The following is a 16,768-nucleotide window of genomic DNA, read 5'->3' on the forward strand; positions in this document are numbered from 1 at the left end:
CGATGGCGAAGACAGGGTGGGATGGCGCAAGTCGAGTTGGCAAAAACAACAACATAAGCGCATGTATACGTTTGGTGCGGGTGTGTATTTGATATGATGGGGGTGAGGGGCGGTGTGGGCCACAGCAGATGCACCAGAGAGAGAGAGAGAGAGCGACCAGGGAAGAGCGATTGGAGACGAAAACCGCAACGAGCGAGAGACAGGGTGTACAGTGGGGAGGTGAGAGCCGCGCTCTCGTGGGCGGCAACTACAAGAGTAACATATATAAAGGAAGCGCAGACGGACAAACACACGCTCATACACGTGCGCGGTGCGACAACACCCACCCACCTGCAGCAAATCAAGGCTCTCGCACAAGAGAGAAGATCTAGCGGTGAAGGACGCGCAGGGGAAGGGGGACGGGTAGGAGAGGGAGAGATGAGAGTGTCAGGAGACGCCCAACGCCCGACGCCACTGTCCTCTCCTGCGCGTCCCGAGGCACGGGGCATCGGCTTTTACTCTTGTTCACGGATTCGTGTTGCTTTTGTTACTGGCTTACGTCGTCGCTGCAAAATGTGAAGAAGGGGTGCCGCAGCAGCGCGTACAGCTGCAGGAAAGAAAGTGGGGGAGGAGGGCTGAGAGAAGACATGGGACGAACGCGAAGTGAGATGGTGAGAGTGGCTGAGCAAGAAAAAAAAAGAGTTTGTTGGCGCAGCCGCCGCCACGACGTGCAACACCCCCCCCACACACACACACAGGGCGCCTCTCCTGCTTCCTCGTCTCTTCACTGAAGCGTCGCTGCAGCAGCCACAGCTTCGCGCACGACTCGTGACCGGCACACCGTGCACTCCCGCATCTTCACTTCCTGCATGGTCCACGACGGTGTCCATGTGGGGGAAGAGTCAGACTTCGCAGGCGAGGAGCTATAAAACGGTGGAGGCAGCGGACGCAGATATCCGTGAATCGGGCACTCAGCACATAACAGCAGTGGGTTCTCGAAGGCCCCCGGCGAAACCTCCACACAGCCGGAGCACGGGCCGCTGACACTCTCGCAGTTGCCTGCGGCGGCGATCGCCATCTGCGGCCCCTCAGCCTTTCCGCTGCATCGCTCACACATGCAGAAGAAGCGGTAAGTGCTGAGCAGATTCCGGCGCCGCTCGGCACTGTTCAGCTGCTCCACATCTGTGTAGCAAATTGTCAGCGGTTCCTGTGCCGCAATAGCGCGCAGTGCGTAGAAAGCGGCGATGCGGCTGCCATGATGCATGACGCGGCACAAGTTCGGCACGCAGGAGTGGTTAAAGTACGATGCCTCTGGGTATATGCCGAAACCGATGCAGTGGTCCTGCGTATCATAGACACCGAAACTGTTGCACTGCACAGCCGCGCACAGTCGCTGAAAGTACACCTCCGATACCTGCAGCACGTCGCCAGTGCCCTCTTCCGGATGCGCCAACGGCCGCGATGCTGCATCCACACAGCTGTCACCGTCACTGACGCCGACGGTGACGCCTCTCTGTTGGTGAAGCAGAAGCTGCTGAAGCACCGGCAGCACCCGCTTCGCGAAGGCACGGTAGTAACGCTGGTATGTGCTGCGATTATGCTTCGAGATGACGGACAAGTTTGTCTCCATCTGAGCCAAGTCCGCGTATTGCGGAGTTCGTGTACGGAGCTGCGGAAGAGGGTCGTGGTCGGCACCGCCCCTGGTGGTGCTAACGCTGGCACAGCTGCACACCCGTGCCGCATTCGTCGTTCTGACGGCACACGGGTCCGCAGCAGGTGAGTCGCTGGAGATATCCGGCAGCCCTTCAGTGCTTGAGTGGTCTCTCGGTTCCGATACCCCACGAGCAAAGCGTCGCAGCTCAGGGTCAGCGTCGAGCACCTCCACCGTGCCTGCCAGACCCGCCTTGGCGCGAATCTCGTTAATCAACCGCACCTCCTTGGGAATGGCCACCGAGTCCACCGTTGTTGAGGTGGAGCTTGCCACCAGCGTGTCTGAGCTGCGCTGCTCACCTCGGCCCGACACCGCGCTGGGACTTGTAGGCAGCAGCGATTGCTCGTCCAAGGTGTTGGCTTGCGATTTAGCTTCGACAGAAGCTGAACCGCCATCAGCAGCGGAGGGCGCTACCACCTGCGCCGCGACGCCGCCCTCCAAGCGCACAGCGGCATCCTCAGCTGCAGCGGCGCAGCGTGCCTGGTACCCGGCACGGCACGCACGTGCCACCACAATGGCACTGAAGAGCAGCGACTGAAACTCAAGCATTCGCGGCTCGCTTGTCGACCGTGCCCAGTGCAGTGGTTCGTCCCCCGGCATCACCACAGTGCTGCACGCGCCGCCGGTGCTTGCCGAAGAGCTGACCACGCCCATCGTGTAGTACGCAGCCATGAGCCGAGGGTACAGAGACCGCAGCAAGGCACATTCGCCGCTCTGCTCGTGCTCGTCGCGATGGGCGCGCCAACACGCCTCGGAGCAGAAGCAGAGGACCCCACAGCCGGCGCAGCCAGACATGGCCGGCTCGCCATACGCCGCTCCCGCCGCGAAAGACGAGGATGATGTCGACGTCTCCCACCCTTCGCGGCGCAGCACCGGCAGCTCTTCCTCAACACGACGACGACGCTGCCGCCGCCGCAAGAGGAGCTCCTCCCGCAGCGCAAGAGCCTTTTCGAGCAAACGCTGCTTTAGCTCCACCGCGCCATGCTTGCGGGTCTCGGAAGACTTGGACGGCTTCCTCAACTTGCGGAGCGCCGCTGCTGCAGCTGCGGAGGCCGCGTCGTCGCCGCCCTCGTCGCCTCTGTTAACTTTGTCAGAGCCAGGGGCCCGTGCCTCGGCGACCCTGATACTTCGGTCAAGCTCCTCTTGCTCCTGAGCAATGTCCATTGCCAGCTCGGTGAGGCTCCAACGGTTGCACAGCCACCGGCCTGCAGGGATCTCTTGAAAGCACACGGAGCACCACGTCGGCGTCGTAGTGTACCAGCGAGAGGTGCTCGTCGGCGACACCTCGCCCTGCACGCCAGCCTCGTCCTTCAGTGTATGCGCGTGGTGCGACGCAGACGCCGATTCGCCCGCTGCCGATGCCGCGGCCGCGTTGTTCGCTCGATTATCACAGCCATGCCCTCCTCCTGCCTTCTTCGCCGTCTTGCCACCCGGTTCTGCGCTTGAGACACCGGTTGCCGCATCTGACTTCGCGGTGGCTTTGGAGGAGAGGTAGAGGGCGCTGGGGCAGTAATTTGGGTTCATGACGAGCCCAAACGGCGCCGCAGCGAGCACGAGTTCGCCGGGAGAGAGATGACGTCGTGCCACAGCGTGCCGGCCCGCTTCCTCTTTCGAGCTGTAGGTGAGGCTAACACAGCTGTCCATGTTTTAGGGAAGCGGCTGCAGAGTGACGGCAGTGTGCGTGCAGCAACGTGCAACGAAGTTCAGGGCAACGTAGTCTTCTGCGGGGCCCCTTGCGCGCCGGTGGTGGGAAGTGTTGCCACACGTGGAGTACCCCTATGCACCATCACAGGAGACTCGACATGCGGGAAGGAGAACGGCAGAAACGGCAGAAACGAAGAGATGAAGATCAGTGTTTGGTCATCATGGAGACGGCGGGCGGTACAGCGTCACGCCGCTTTCCGAAGGCTCCGTAGAGGTGTAGCGACGCGACAAGGGCTGCCCCGCACACGAGCACACACGCGCCAGTTGAGCCGCCCCAGGTAACAACGGACGCACGCCACCTCGACGATCCGCCAGAAGATGCGGGCGAGCATGTCGCATACAACGGCACACGAGGAGGGGAGGGGAGGGGAGGGGAGGTACCTGTGACCCGCCACCACAACCCCTGCCATTGATTCGTTTCGCCTCGCCGCTTCCTCCTCAACCGGAAAGAGCCGGCACGTCAACGAGTGCGCGCCCGCAGGACGGCTGACGAGCTATAAAAGAGAGAGATGAAAGGCAACAGGTATGCGCCAAAGAAGGCACAGGATATCTCGAAGTCGCTCTGCCTCATCCTTTCCACGGCTACGCTATTGCCGCGTCTGCAAGCGCCGCACCCTCAGCCGCTGCTTCACTTGTCGTTAGATTCCCCTCCAGCTCCATCAGCCGCAAGGCGTCCGTGCTAGGTCTCTCGAAGGCCGAGCAAGTCAAGCGAAAGACGCGCTCCTCGTACTCCCGCTTCCACAAGTTCTCGGAGCGGTGCCGCAGCACGTGAGCCGGCACGTCATGCGTGTCGACTGACCTGTACGCGTAGAGCTTGCTGCGAGGGGAGGTGTCCATCACACGCAAGAGGTTCAGCAAGTGCTGTAGGTCGGCTTGCCAGAACGGCCGGCCTGTCTCGTAGTAGTACGTGACGGACATGCCAAGCATAATGCATGGAATGGTGAGAAATGCGGTGTAGCGTATGTAGGCGCGGCGGAACTCGTCTGGGTGGTAGCGGTACTCGCGGTGAATCCGCTCGTCCATGTTGTCGCGATCCCGCTTCGACATGGCGTCCTCACTCCAAGAGTCGCGTAGCTGCCGCTCCCCCCACGGTGCCTTCTTCTTGATCTTCAGGTCGCTGCGCGGTGCATGCTTGCTTTTTCCGATCGATTCAGCCGACGGGGCCTGGCGCGTGCAACTTGACTTTGACGGGCGATCACCGCTGCGCGCGCCTCTCTCCATCACAGCGTCACCAGCCACTTTGAGCGGCATCTCTACAGGCTGTGCCGACGAGCATGGGGAAGACGTAAGTGCCTGGTGTTGTCTCGAATCCGCGGCGTCGCCACCGGTGGAGGTGATCGACTCTGAAAATGGAGGAACGGATTGTGATGACGCGGCACGCACCGGACATCGTGTTGCGCCTCCCGAAACCAGGGATAGAACGCCACCACAACCGCTCATGTTCGGAGCCTGACTCGGCGGAGGAATGGAGCTGACGAGTCGCAATGGGGTGGCCTTGATAAAGCGGCCATTGTCAATGCTGGCGCGCGACAGGCGCCGCAACGACAACGACGGTGTGTGTAGCCTATCTATGCGGCGCATCCTTTTCCTTCCCCTTCCTCCCGTATGTGCGTGCTTGTGCGATGCAGAAAACAGAGAGGCACACATACATGAAGACACATGAAGGAAGAAGTCACAGCGGCTTGATGCGCCGGTCACCGCGAGTATGCTCAGCAATGAGAGGTCGACTCGATAGAGCCGCTCCCCTCCTGAATTCGCCTCTGCCCCCCCCCTGCTGAAGAAGGCGGCGGGTGCAGATGTGCATGTCGGCTCGGCTCTCTTCCTCACATCATCGAAAAGCCTGCGAGCATGCCTACACTGGCGGAGAACATAAAGCGCGGGGAGCAGGCGCATGGCCCTGAAAAGAGAGCCGACTCGCTTATGCCCCTTCCCCACATCAGAGGCGCACCGCGTCTCTGGTCCACGGACACACTGTTTATGCTGCTGTTGCTCTTCGTCTTCTTAAACTATGCTCCTTCACTCTTTACTCGCCAACCTGCTGCCTGTGAGCAGACGCGCATCCACATCCATGCCCGCTCCGCCTGCAGCTCTCCCATCGCGCCACCAGTCGCCACCCCACGTGGTGCAGCCCGTTCGGGGTGGCACTCCAGCCCCGCACCAGTGAGCAGTGCGAGGGCGGGGGGTGGCATACGCGCAAGTCACGCTGGCACGCTGCCCATCATGTGGACGGTACGGACGTGTGCGCTGTCGCAGGTCGCTCCGACGCACCGCCGTCCAGGGTCAGACTCTGCCACTACCGGAAGGTGGCGCGGCATCGGCAGGGGGTAGCGAGAGGATGGGGGGGCCGCATGGCTTCCCCACACACACACACAGAGAGAGTACGGGGCTGCCGGTTCACGCGATACCACGCGCTGAGGTGTCCCCCGTGTCATGAGAGTTGCAGCTAGCAAGCAGAACAGTACAAGAAACTACCAGGGCCGGACAGCGCAAAAGAGAACGCCGGCTCGTCGTTGATGTGGGAGAGCCTAGAGCACATACGTACACCCACCCACACACACACAACACATACGTGGCGGTCATACCCCTGCTGGTCGGCTCTGCGCTCAGAGGTAGCGAGAGGAGAAAAGGCACGATAAAACTCGACGGCACCTCAACGGAGACCACAGCGGGGGAGGGGGAGGGGAACGACTGCGGAAACGACACCCAAACACGCACAGCGCGACACAGTCAGAGGCGGCGAGCAGGAAGCGATCAACAGCAGCATCCGTTTCCAATTACGGCATCACGCGCGCTACCTATCCCTCCCCTGCTCCCTGCGCTTTATTTTTCCTGCTCCAGCGGCAACACCTTGTATGGGTTCAAGATGCCGTTCGGGTCCATCATCGCCTTGACGTCCGTCATGAGTCGAATCGCCTCGCTTGTGCGGGAGAGATGCAGGTATTCGCGCTTCTGCATGCCCACGCCGTGCTCGGCCGAAATGCTACCAGCGTGCGCGGCACAGTACTCGTACACGGCCGGATACAGCGCTGCGTCAAGCTGCTCGCCGTGCGAGCGGGTCAAGTCAACCACGTTCAGATGCACGTTGCCGTCACCAAAGTGCCCGTAGCCGACAACGATCACCTCGTCCGGGTCCATCTTGTGGTGCTTGTAGAGAATCTCGCGCGTGTGCTCGACGACGCCGTAGAACTGGTCGATAGGGAATGACACGTCGTACTTGTAGATGAGTCCGCTGCTCGCCAGGTGCACTGGGATGCCCTCACGCAGCGCCCACAGCTGCTCCGTCTGGGCAGCGGATTGCGAGAGGATGGGCTCGTGCTGGCCACCGCCACTCAGCTTGTCGCCAAGCAGTGCCTGCGCCGCCTCAACAAATTCTGAGAGCTTGTCGAAGTCGTGCTTCTCATTGCTGCCATGCGTCTCCACAAGAACGCAGAAGTAGGCAGAAGTGAAGTCCTTGCCGCCGCGGAACACGTCGTTCTTGTACGTGCGCTCGTACGGCACCTCCTTCGCTGGGCTAGTCGTCATCGACTCCCCGTCCATCACCTCAAACGCCGACAAGCATTCGGCGAGGTGGCTGTTCGCCAAGCGGAAAAGCCCCAGCACAGACGGGAAGTCCCGCAGACGGAACATGGCCAGCTGCTTCGATGTGGGCTGCGGGTACAGCTTGATGGCGGCGCGGGTCACCACACCCAGGGTGCCTTCGCTGCCGATGAACAGGTGCTTCAGGTCGTAGCCGGCGTTGTCTTTGCGCAGCGTCGACATCATATTCAAGATGTCGCCCTTCGCCGTCACCACCTCCACGCCGAGCACGTTCGAGTGCATGGAGCCGTAGCGCGCGAAGTGGATGCCACCGGCGTTGGTACTAACATTGCCGCCAATCATCGAGCTTCCCTTCGAGCCCATCATGAGTGGAAAGAGCAGCCCTTTCTTCGCGCACGCCTCCTGACACTGCTGGAGGATGACACCAGACTCGGCCTCCACTGACATCGTGTCCTTGGACACCACGGGGGTCGCGTTCATCAGATGCGTGCTAAGGACCAGCTCATCATGCACCGGCTCCGCGCCGTAGACCATGCTCGTATTGCCGCTCTGCGGCACTACCGCCAACTTCTCCGCTTGGCAGTACTTCAGAATCTCGCTGACGTGAGTGGCGCAGGTTGGCATCAGCACAGCCGGGGCGGCGCCTTGCACTTGGCGCATCCAGTCCACATTGAATGGCGCGATCGCCTCCGTATCCGTCAGCATCTTGCCCTTTCGCTTTGAGGTGCTGCAGGGCCTTTCCAGCACGCTGTGGAGGTAGCTCAAGTGCTTCAACGTGACCTTGGCAAATCGAGGGCTGCGCGCCGCGTAATACGCAGCCCTCTCGACCGGTGTGAGGCCCATTCGTGCGTGCTGTGCTGTGGAACGGGAACGAAGGGGGGAAGGGAGAGGGCGGAGGAGCCGATGAGCAGGCTTGCTGTGCACCCGGCCCGAGAGAGAGAGAGAACACCAAGCGGCTATCACGCGTGTGTTCGGGTTTCGTCGTCCACTGGAGGAAGACGGGCGTGCCGCCGGCGGCTAAGGCGCGCCAATGGGAAGGGCTGGAGGGAAACGAGGGACGATAGTGTGAGGAAAAAGGGCGAGGGCGCAACGAGAGGCGGCACTGTCCGAGAAGACGACAGACACACACGCACACACGGGGAGATGAGGAAAGAGAGAGAGAGTTCATCTGTGCGGGAGGAAGGGTGGGGGATGGAGAGAGGAGAGATGAACGAGTACATCCGTGGGTGGGCGGAGGTGGTACCGCCACGCCACGCCAGAAAAAAGAAGGGGAAGGGCCAGTGATATGAGGAATGGGGAAAAGACGAGACGCAGAGAGGGAGGGAGAGTGGGGGGGGACGCGCACCGCGTATAAGGGAATCAAAGTTATGCTTTCGGTTTGCTGAGGGAAGATTGGGGTTTCGTGTGTGCGTGTGTGTGTGTGTGTGTGTGTGATGATCACATCCCCTGCATCGACGTCTCTGCGCACGTGCTCATGCTCTGGTCTCGTGCTTTCCTTTTTTCTTTTCGAGTTACCTCTCGTCCGTTACACGCGAGTCGTATCACCTTCTTAGAGATTAAGCGGCATGCGAAGTGGGGGAGGGGGGAGGGGGGGGGGCTTGAGGGAGCGCATACAACCGGCAACACGCAGATGACCGATGCAATGACAGTCCCTGCTGAAGGCACTGCTAGGAGACTCACAAGGATGGAGGGAGCAGAGACCCAACGGCTGTGCGGGAGATAAGGCGGGGCAGTAGCGTCTCGCCACATTCTGCTGCATTGAATGGCGTAGATGCCTAGGCGGCATTGCCGTCTCCAGTCATCGCAGCGGACGCCGCCGCCTCCGTGTCGCACCGCGGGCAGTGGCAGGTGAAGAAGTAGTTCCTCAGTTGCCGCTGCCGCTCCGCGCGGGACGCGGTACCGGCAGCTAGCGGGATGTAAGTGATTGTCAGCGGCTCGCCGGCCCGGATGGGCCGCGTCGTCTTGAGCACAATCTCATGCGTTCCATCCACGGTGCTGACGGCGGCATTGGGTACGCAGGAATGGTTGAAGCACGACAGCAGGGAGTAGAGGCCGGCACCCTTCAAGACCCAGTCAAACGCGCCACTGGACGGCGCTTCGCCAGGCGGCAGCACATAGTCGTTGATGGCGTGCGCGTTGAGCACCATCTGACCAACTAGGGTGCGGAGCGTGTCGGTGCTGAAGATTACCTGCACAAGAGCCTCAGCCCATAGTAGAGTTGGGGCCGGCGCCGCCTGCTGCTGCTGGTGCTCGTCGAACATCAGCGTGTGCCGCCGAGCATCGGACAACGGCGCACCGCTGGCAACAAGTAGCTGCGTGGCACACCGCTCCGCCAACAAGAGGCGCAGCTTAGCCATCCAGGAGGCGAGCGACACACCGTCGAACTCCACGTTGTCCGGCGGGCTTATAAGTCGGCTGAACAGCGTGACGACTTGGGTGAAGAGTTGATAGATCAGGGAGGCGGTGGACCAGGTGGCGCCACGGGCAGAGTCACCAGCCTGCTGCTGCTGCTGCTGAAAGACGTAGTCTGCCTGGAGAACTTCGTGCGCTAGCTGCTGCTGTTCAATGGCGTAAGAGAGGCGGTGAGTGATCCAGGCGACGCAGCGGGCGAGGGCCTCCAAGGTAATCTCCGATGATGTCGGGGACGACGCGAGCGAGGAGGGGGCGGAAGAGAGGGGCTGGGTCGCCGTCACCTTGACGTCCTCCGCACCGCCAGGCCCATCTCTGCCGCCGTGGCTCTCCCGCACTACAGGCAGACAGGAACACAGCAAGCGATGCATGCGTGAGCTGGCCTGCTCGCACTCGGGAGAGCAGAAGTAGGACGCACAGCGAGCGCACTGCGACCACGACTTGGGAAGCGCAGCCAAACCGGCGGCCGATGGTGACTCCGCGTCTGTCTCAGAAGCTGGCTGTTGGTGACTGCTGAGAGAGAGGCATTGAAAACAGAAAGGAGTGGAGAGCGCTAGCAGCGAGGGAGACGGCCACGACACAATGGGCAGCTCCTCGAACAATGCAAAGCCCTCTTCCAGGTTTGCGGTCGCCTTCACGTGTTTGCCCTCCGCGCTTGTCACGCAAACCTCGCACGGAACCCCGAGGCGGCCAAAGATGGTGTTTAGCTCACCCGCAGCCTTCACAGAGGGGTCCATCGTGGCGTAGTGCGGGAGCGTGTGGAGGCAACAAAACAACAATGGGGGGGGGGCGCTAGTTGCCAGCTTGGCTGAGCTCGACAAGTGGGAGACCTCCACCCTTTGAAACACTACATGTGCGAAAAGGAAAAGAGGGCCACTCGGCTCTCGAGACGTGATCAGAAATGCCATGACGGTCGGAGAGCAAGCGGGAGAGTTGAGAAGGCAGCCCCAGGCATACGGACATAACCGAACGGAAGCCTTACCGAAGCGAGAGAGAGAGGGGGGGGAAGACGCACATGGCTCAAAATGCAGCGGAGAGCTGCTTTCCAGCCCACACTTCCCTGTCGCTTCACATACCAGAGGCCGCACACAACGTATAAGCATACATACATCTCTACATGCATCTATGCGCCCGTGCATGCGAGAGGAAGGGCGTGCTCGAGTGGGCCTGAGCACGCCCTTCCTCCATCACACTGCCCCTCTCTGTCTCTGTCTGTCTCTCTCTCTCTTCGCTTGCGCTCGGCTCCTCCCTCGAGCTGCTGCAGTGTTCACGTGCGAGTTTTTGCGTTCTTCTACTTTATGCGATGCGGGTTACAGCGATTGGCAGTCCACGACGCCAGAAAACATTAAAAGCAAAATCGGCCAAGGAGGACGGGAGAACAATGCCGACAGAGGAGGGAGGGAGAGAAGGGAGAGACGGGAAGCGGCAGCCAACAAGGGCGAACGATGGCGGCGGCGCCGAAGACCCATCTCTGTCCACATACGCACCCCCTCCCCTCGCTCGCTCGCTCGCGGGCTTTTTCCTCGAGTGCGCTCTCAGAAAGAAGAGGAAGAGAAGGGCAAGGCCAGCCCTATCACCTCCACCGAGTATCGATGTCTCTGTGTGTCTTCTCCTTTCCTTCGTCGCTCTTGCGTTTCCTTTTTCACGCCGTTGCGAAAGTGGTGGCGATCGCGGCCAGATCAGCCCCCCCCCCGCAGATATCAGCCACCTCCTGCATGGACATGCATGCACCCGCGCGAGGCGGAGGGGGGGGGGGGCACAACAGCAATTGTGCCTTTCATGAGGGAAAGAGAACGCAGTATGGCAAAAGTGACAGCACACGCATGCGCACCGCGAATTCTAATCATCAGCACACCTCCCCCGCTTCCCCTTCCTCTCGCCTCTCTCCTCCGCCATTACGGCGCAGACCTCACTGCCACAGCAGCACACCTGCGCACACACACACACGCACTCTCTCCTCCTCCCTTCTTACGCTGGGGAAAAGAACTGGATCAAGTGCAGGCGCAACAGCCCTCGACTGGCAAAGGTAAACCAAAAGCTAAGATACACCAAGAAGACGCATCCACACAGAAACGTTAACATATCCAAAACGTGTGTGCGTACCAATCCCCTCCCTGCCCTCTCCGCCTTTGCACATGCAGAGAGGAGCAACAGTGAGGAGGGGCAGACGACGATCACGATATGCAGAGAAGAAATAACGAGCTGCAGGTGTGAGGAAGAAGGAGAGCGGCATCCACAGCGACGCACGCGAAGGGGTAAGCGACAAACACCATGAAGCGAGCGTTTCATGCGCACCTCACCCTGCTGCTGCTTCGTGTTGAGTTCCTCTGCTCTCTTCAAGGGTTTCCCTCGCGGTCGCACCTCGACCTTTTCGGTTCCCTCGTCAGCAAAGTGCAGACGCCCACGCAGCCGCACGCTCGCCAAGGTTCAAGCACCCCTTTCCCTCTCCTTCCTCGCTCGCCTTCACCGCCGCCACGCTAAAGGGCATCCTCGAGGCTCTCCATCGCTGCAACAGCACCTTTGCTGCTCTTTAAAATGCTGCGGCACAGCGAGTTCATGCCCTCGGCCGTCCCCACCTCTTTCAGCCCCGGCTCCAGCTCCACCATCCGTCGCAGCACCGACACGTAGTCGGGGAAGCGCCGGTTCGCGTATTGGTTCATCTCCGTCACCATTGTCTTCAAGTGAAACTTGCCGTTCAGGCGGTGCCGACGAGCCCACCCGCAAACACGCGCCTGAAACGTCGAGTCCGTGTCATTGCTCACGTGAAACGGGTGCAGGACTTCGGTGTCTTCTTTGTGCCACTTGCTCACAATGCGACACGTCCGCTTCAGCATCGACAGCTCCACGCAAAAGTTCAGCAAGAACTCCACCGTCTGCACACCAGTGGACTGAGCATGGCGCGCGTGAAAAGGGTCGGTCGGGAACCGCAGGTAGCGCAGCGTGGCAATGCAGAGGTGCTCCATGGAGGAAGCGTAGTGGACGAGCATCTGGTTCACAAAGGGAACCTGCGTCGCAAAGCCCTCGAGCGAGTAGAAGATGCTGATGTCCGTGTCGCGGACGAAGGGCGAGGCAGAATTCTGGCCCAGACACTCCGACACCGACGGCGACCGTAGAAACAAGTCGCAGCCGGTGTGGGTCGGCGTCGGGGAGGCGACATTGTCAAGCAAGTCGCCAAAGACACTGAGCGATGTGTTCAGGCCCAGCTCATCGGGGTCATCGGGGGCGCAGCCGAGCAGCACGCTGTTGATGATGTTCGTCGCACCAGCGTGTGTGGCGACGCTGTTCTCGCCGAAGAGTGCCGGCGGCGTTACGCCATCGTGCTCCATGTTCCTCGTGAAGAGCGCCCCTGCACCGCCGCCGCGGTCGCCGTGGGCCATCGAGGAGTTCACCAAGTTCGGTTCCATAGAGTCATGTGCATCGTTGCGATGACTTCGCCCCACCTCGCCGCCCCGCGCACGCGCGCTGTGCCCATTAACAGGCAACAGCTCGTCGACTGCCGCGCGACACCGCGACCTCGTCGCAGGCAGCGGCGACTGCAGAGACACCGACGGACAGACGGCAGCCGGTGACCGGCCCGCGGCAGTCCGCAGGGATGGTGAAGTACGCCGGGTAGAGGCCCCCACGCCCTCGAACTCCTCTGCCTCCTCGAGGCTACTTTCGTCTTCCCGCTCATCCTCACCGGACGCGCCAGCCGTCGTGGCGGTCGTGGGCCACGGCACGTAGCCGCGATCCCCGACCCGCATCGGGACCGCGTAGAGCACCGCGTCAGGGTCGACCCAGCGCAGCTGATGTACGTAGAAAATGGAGATGTAGCACGGGGGCGTGTGGCAGTTGAACAGCCCCGACTTGTCATACCCGCGGAGGTAGAAGTACAGGTGGAAGTCGGTTCCACAGCTCGCCAGATCGCAGTCGCGAGGCCCGATAAGGGGCGTGCCAGCCATAATGAGCTCGATCAAGTGCTCCCGTTTGGTGCGCGCCTCGTTGTCCGGAACTGTCACGATACGCGATAAGAAGGGCATCAGCACCTCCGCGGCGGCCGCACGCCACAGCGCCTTGACGGCGCGCAGGGAGCGTTCTGTCAGAAACGGCTTGATGCTGTTAAACGAAATGATCAGCGCTGTAGAGTCGGTCGAGATGACGCGCCAGCGCCGCTGCTGGTCCACTCGAAACTCCTGCGGCAGCATGAGGGCCTCAAGGCCGACCGTATCACCGAAGCTTTCCATCTGCTCATGCTCGGTGAGCGTAGTCCACTGCCCATAGACGGCGCGCAGGCTCCCGAAGACAACGACTAGGAATGCGTTGTCGGGCAGCGTGATGATGTCACCCTCGCGGAACTTGCGGACGAGGCCCATGGAGCTGATTGCCTTGATCTCCAAACTGCGTAGCCCCTTACCGAGGAGCGTCGCCGCGACGGCGCGAAGCACGAGGTTGCTCTCGTTCTGCGACGCATTGTTCTCCCACGTCGACGGCGTGTGAGACCGCATGCACGCCACCATTTTACCCAGCTCCTCCGTCGCCCGCGTCCCGAAGCCGTGCTCGGCGTTTAGATTGTGCACCGTCTCCTCCAGCGCGTTGGCGACCGAGACGACGGCGCGGCTGCTTGCGACGTTGTTCGTAGCCTCCGGGAAGTTGGTGTAGAAGAAGCGGATGGCGCGATTGGCTGCCGTAATCTGCGTCGCCACCCACCGCTCCACCCGCCGCGCCTGCGTCTCCGACCTGATGAATTTAAACTTGAGCGGCGAGATGGCAATCAGACACTTGACGACAGCAAGCAGCGCGACGAACGCGTTCTCCTGCGCACGACGGTGCGCCGCCGCGAAGTAGCCTGGGCTGCAGATGAAGCGCTCGACGAGCACCACCCAAGCGGGCAGCAGGCGACGCATGAGGTTGGTGACCATCCGGTTTGTCTCCGCCTTCTTCTCGCCCTCATCAGCCGCGTCGCCGCCGAGGTAGTGCGATGGCAGGCTCGTCACATCGACCGCTAAACCGCCGTGCGCGTCGCTACCACTAGCCCGGATGCTAGACCCGCCCACCGGTTGGCACGCCCCTGTCATGCTTGGGGTACCCGAGGGGCGGCTCTGCATTTCCTCTAGACTTTCGGGCACGGCCGCAGCTTCCCCCTCAGCAGCGACACCGGTGGAGGGCCGCGTGCGCCACGGCTGAGTTGTCCCAAGCTGCTGCGGCTGCTGTGTCGAGTAGCAGCTGCTTGGGGTCGACATGTCGGACAAGTGGCGCCGCCCCTGCGGCGACGAGTCCTGGGCCGCGATTGCCCGCTCCTCCTCGCCACTGCTAGCGCCACGGTGACGGTGATACCAATACATCTGCTGCACATCCAGCAGCTCGCCTCTCTCGATGAGGGTGGCGAGGGACGCGCCCATTTGCACGACGACCGTCTCGGTGATCACTTCCTTGTCCCGCTGCAGCCACAGCGCCGTCTTGAAGGCCGACATCAGCATTCGGTTCACCATCTTCTCCTCGTCCTCCTCTGGCTCCACAGCCGTGTTGCGAAACGGGTTGCGGATGTAATGCCGCACGAACTTCTCCACCTGCATCCAGCTTGCATTGCGGTACTTGATGTCGCGCTTCAAGCCCTCCAGCACGTGCTCCTGGGAGCTGCGCATGAGCTCCATCGCGTATTCCATCTTCACGATGCGGTACTCCGACTTCGTCTTGAAGCCGAGTCGCTCCACGACGGTGGCCGAAGTGGACGCGTTTACAAGCAACGTCAACAGCACGATCCCGGACGTGACCTTCAAGATGTCGACGCCCTCCTCGAGGCCCTCCTGCATCACAGCGATCGCCAGCGTGGCAGCGACGCCGCCGCGCAGTCCGGCGTGCACCATGAGCGCGATTCGCTTCTGATCAAACTTGTAGGAGAACATGTTCAGCACCGGCGAGAGCACCTCCAGCATCAGAAGGCGCGACAGCATCATGGCGATGTACAGCGCAACGAGAACGAAGATGTCCAAGAGCTTCACAGTGGGCAACACATCCGCCACCAGGATGACGCCGACGAGGGAGAAGAGCACCGTGTTGCCGAGGTGGACCAGGAACTCCCACGCGGAGGAGATGATGTTGCTCTCGCGTCCAGGGAAAAGGGAGGGGCAGTAGTAGCTCAGAAAGATGCCCTGGAAGAAGAGCGTGAGAACGCCACTCGTACCCAGCATCTCCGCGGCGACGTAGTACGACACGTACGTTACAGACACGGTGATGCACGCCTTGGTGAGGCCGTCACTGGTGCGACGCAACCAGAAGGACTGGAGGAAGCCGAAGAGCGGCCCGAGTGCGATGGGCAGCAACGCCAGCCAGATGCACCGTACAACAATCACCCCAGGCGACATGTCCACGAAGCCGACGCGCGCAGCAGGGAGAAGAAGAGTGAAGAGGATGATCGCCGTGCCATCGTTCATGACGGCCTCCCCGTCCACCATGGCCGTCATGCACTTGTCCACTCCCAACTCCTTCAGCAGCGCGACAACCGCGACAGGGTCGGTGGCGGAAAGCAGCGAGCCTAGCAGCAGTGCCGTGTACCACGACCAGGTCTGGAAGAACAACTTCACCGGTACCGCCAGAAGTGCCGTGTTGATGAGGACGCCGACCGTGGCTAGCAGCGCCACCTGTGGAAAGACGCGGCGCAGAGCATGTATGTTCATGGCATAGCTGCCCTCAAATATGAGCACTGGCAGGAAAATGTAGAAGAGCAGCTCAGGCGGGATCGAGCCGAGAGCCTCCGCGACGTCAGGGTACAGCCAGCGAGACACCACGCCCACCACGATTCCGTACAGGAACAGCACCACCGTGTAAGGCAGTGGAATGCGGCGCTTGTGCGTCATGAAGAAGGTGCCGCCGAGAAAGATAAGCATCGTGACAAACAGAATGACGAGGGACAGGCGTTCGAACGACACGGCGTTGCGGCATGCGCCCTCCCCCGCGCCCCCCGAACTCCATGCACCTTCGAGTGGCGTGGCCATGTGTGTCATCGCACTCAAACGCCGATGCGGGCACCGCGTCTGCGTGGGTCGCAAGACTCAGAGGCGGCAATCCAGAACAGAGGGCGGGCACACGTTGAAGGAGAGACAAGACGTGCAGGGCACCCAATGAACGCGTCCGCGGAAGGCCCGTCACCCGCACGCGCAGACACACGCAAGACGAGATAGAGACGATCGGCCCAAGAAACCAGCAATATCCCCTTCCCTCCCACGCTCACGTGCGCTGCAGACAAGAAACCAATCAAAAGGAGACGCGGGAGGCCGAACGGCAACTTCTACAGGAGCAGAATATGGCCCACACAGCCGCATACACACGCGCACCCACAGGAGGGAGACGAGTGATGGAGATGAACTAGTTGACGACGCGCGGGGCGCCGACACACTGCGGTAACTGCACACACACACACACACACAGTGGATGTGCGATGTGAGTAAGTGA

The 16,768-nt window shown here is 61.3% G+C and overlaps 5 protein-coding genes across 5 annotated transcripts; all 5 read right to left on the reverse strand.

Moving 5' to 3' along the window:
• Positions 1-763: 763 nt before the first annotated feature.
• On the reverse strand, positions 764-3,334 carry LMJF_23_0790 (conserved hypothetical protein; the record flags this gene model as incomplete). The annotated part of the gene is made up of 1 exon (XM_001683362.1): positions 764-3,334. The coding sequence occupies one exon, from the start codon at positions 3,332-3,334 to the stop codon at positions 764-766; it is 2,571 nt and encodes an 856-aa protein (XP_001683414.1).
• Positions 3,335-3,976: 642 nt separating this feature from the next.
• On the reverse strand, positions 3,977-4,645 carry LMJF_23_0800 (conserved hypothetical protein; the record flags this gene model as incomplete). Its single annotated transcript, XM_001683363.1, has 1 exon — positions 3,977-4,645. The coding sequence occupies one exon, from the start codon at positions 4,643-4,645 to the stop codon at positions 3,977-3,979; it is 669 nt and encodes a 222-aa protein (XP_001683415.1).
• Positions 4,646-6,214: 1,569 nt separating this feature from the next.
• Positions 6,215-7,774, reverse strand: LMJF_23_0810 (actin interacting protein-like protein; the record flags this gene model as incomplete). The annotated part of the gene is made up of 1 exon (XM_001683364.1): positions 6,215-7,774. The coding sequence occupies one exon, from the start codon at positions 7,772-7,774 to the stop codon at positions 6,215-6,217; it is 1,560 nt and encodes a 519-aa protein (XP_001683416.1).
• A 932-nt stretch (positions 7,775-8,706) lies between these two features.
• LMJF_23_0820 (conserved hypothetical protein) lies at positions 8,707-10,248 on the reverse strand (the record flags this gene model as incomplete). Its single annotated transcript, XM_001683365.1, has 1 exon — positions 8,707-10,248. One exon carries the CDS (start codon positions 10,246-10,248, stop codon positions 8,707-8,709), a length of 1,542 nt encoding a protein of 513 aa, XP_001683417.1.
• Positions 10,249-11,817: 1,569 nt separating this feature from the next.
• Positions 11,818-16,320, reverse strand: LMJF_23_0830 (Na/H antiporter-like protein; the record flags this gene model as incomplete). The annotated part of the gene is made up of 1 exon (XM_001683366.1): positions 11,818-16,320. One exon carries the CDS (start codon positions 16,318-16,320, stop codon positions 11,818-11,820), a length of 4,503 nt encoding a protein of 1,500 aa, XP_001683418.1.
• Between the last annotated feature and the right edge of the window lie 448 nt (positions 16,321-16,768).

The sequence above is a fragment of the Leishmania major genome, chromosome 23 (assembly GCF_000002725.2).
Source record: "Leishmania major strain Friedlin complete genome, chromosome 23".
Taxonomy (NCBI): domain Eukaryota; phylum Euglenozoa; class Kinetoplastea; order Trypanosomatida; family Trypanosomatidae; genus Leishmania; species Leishmania major.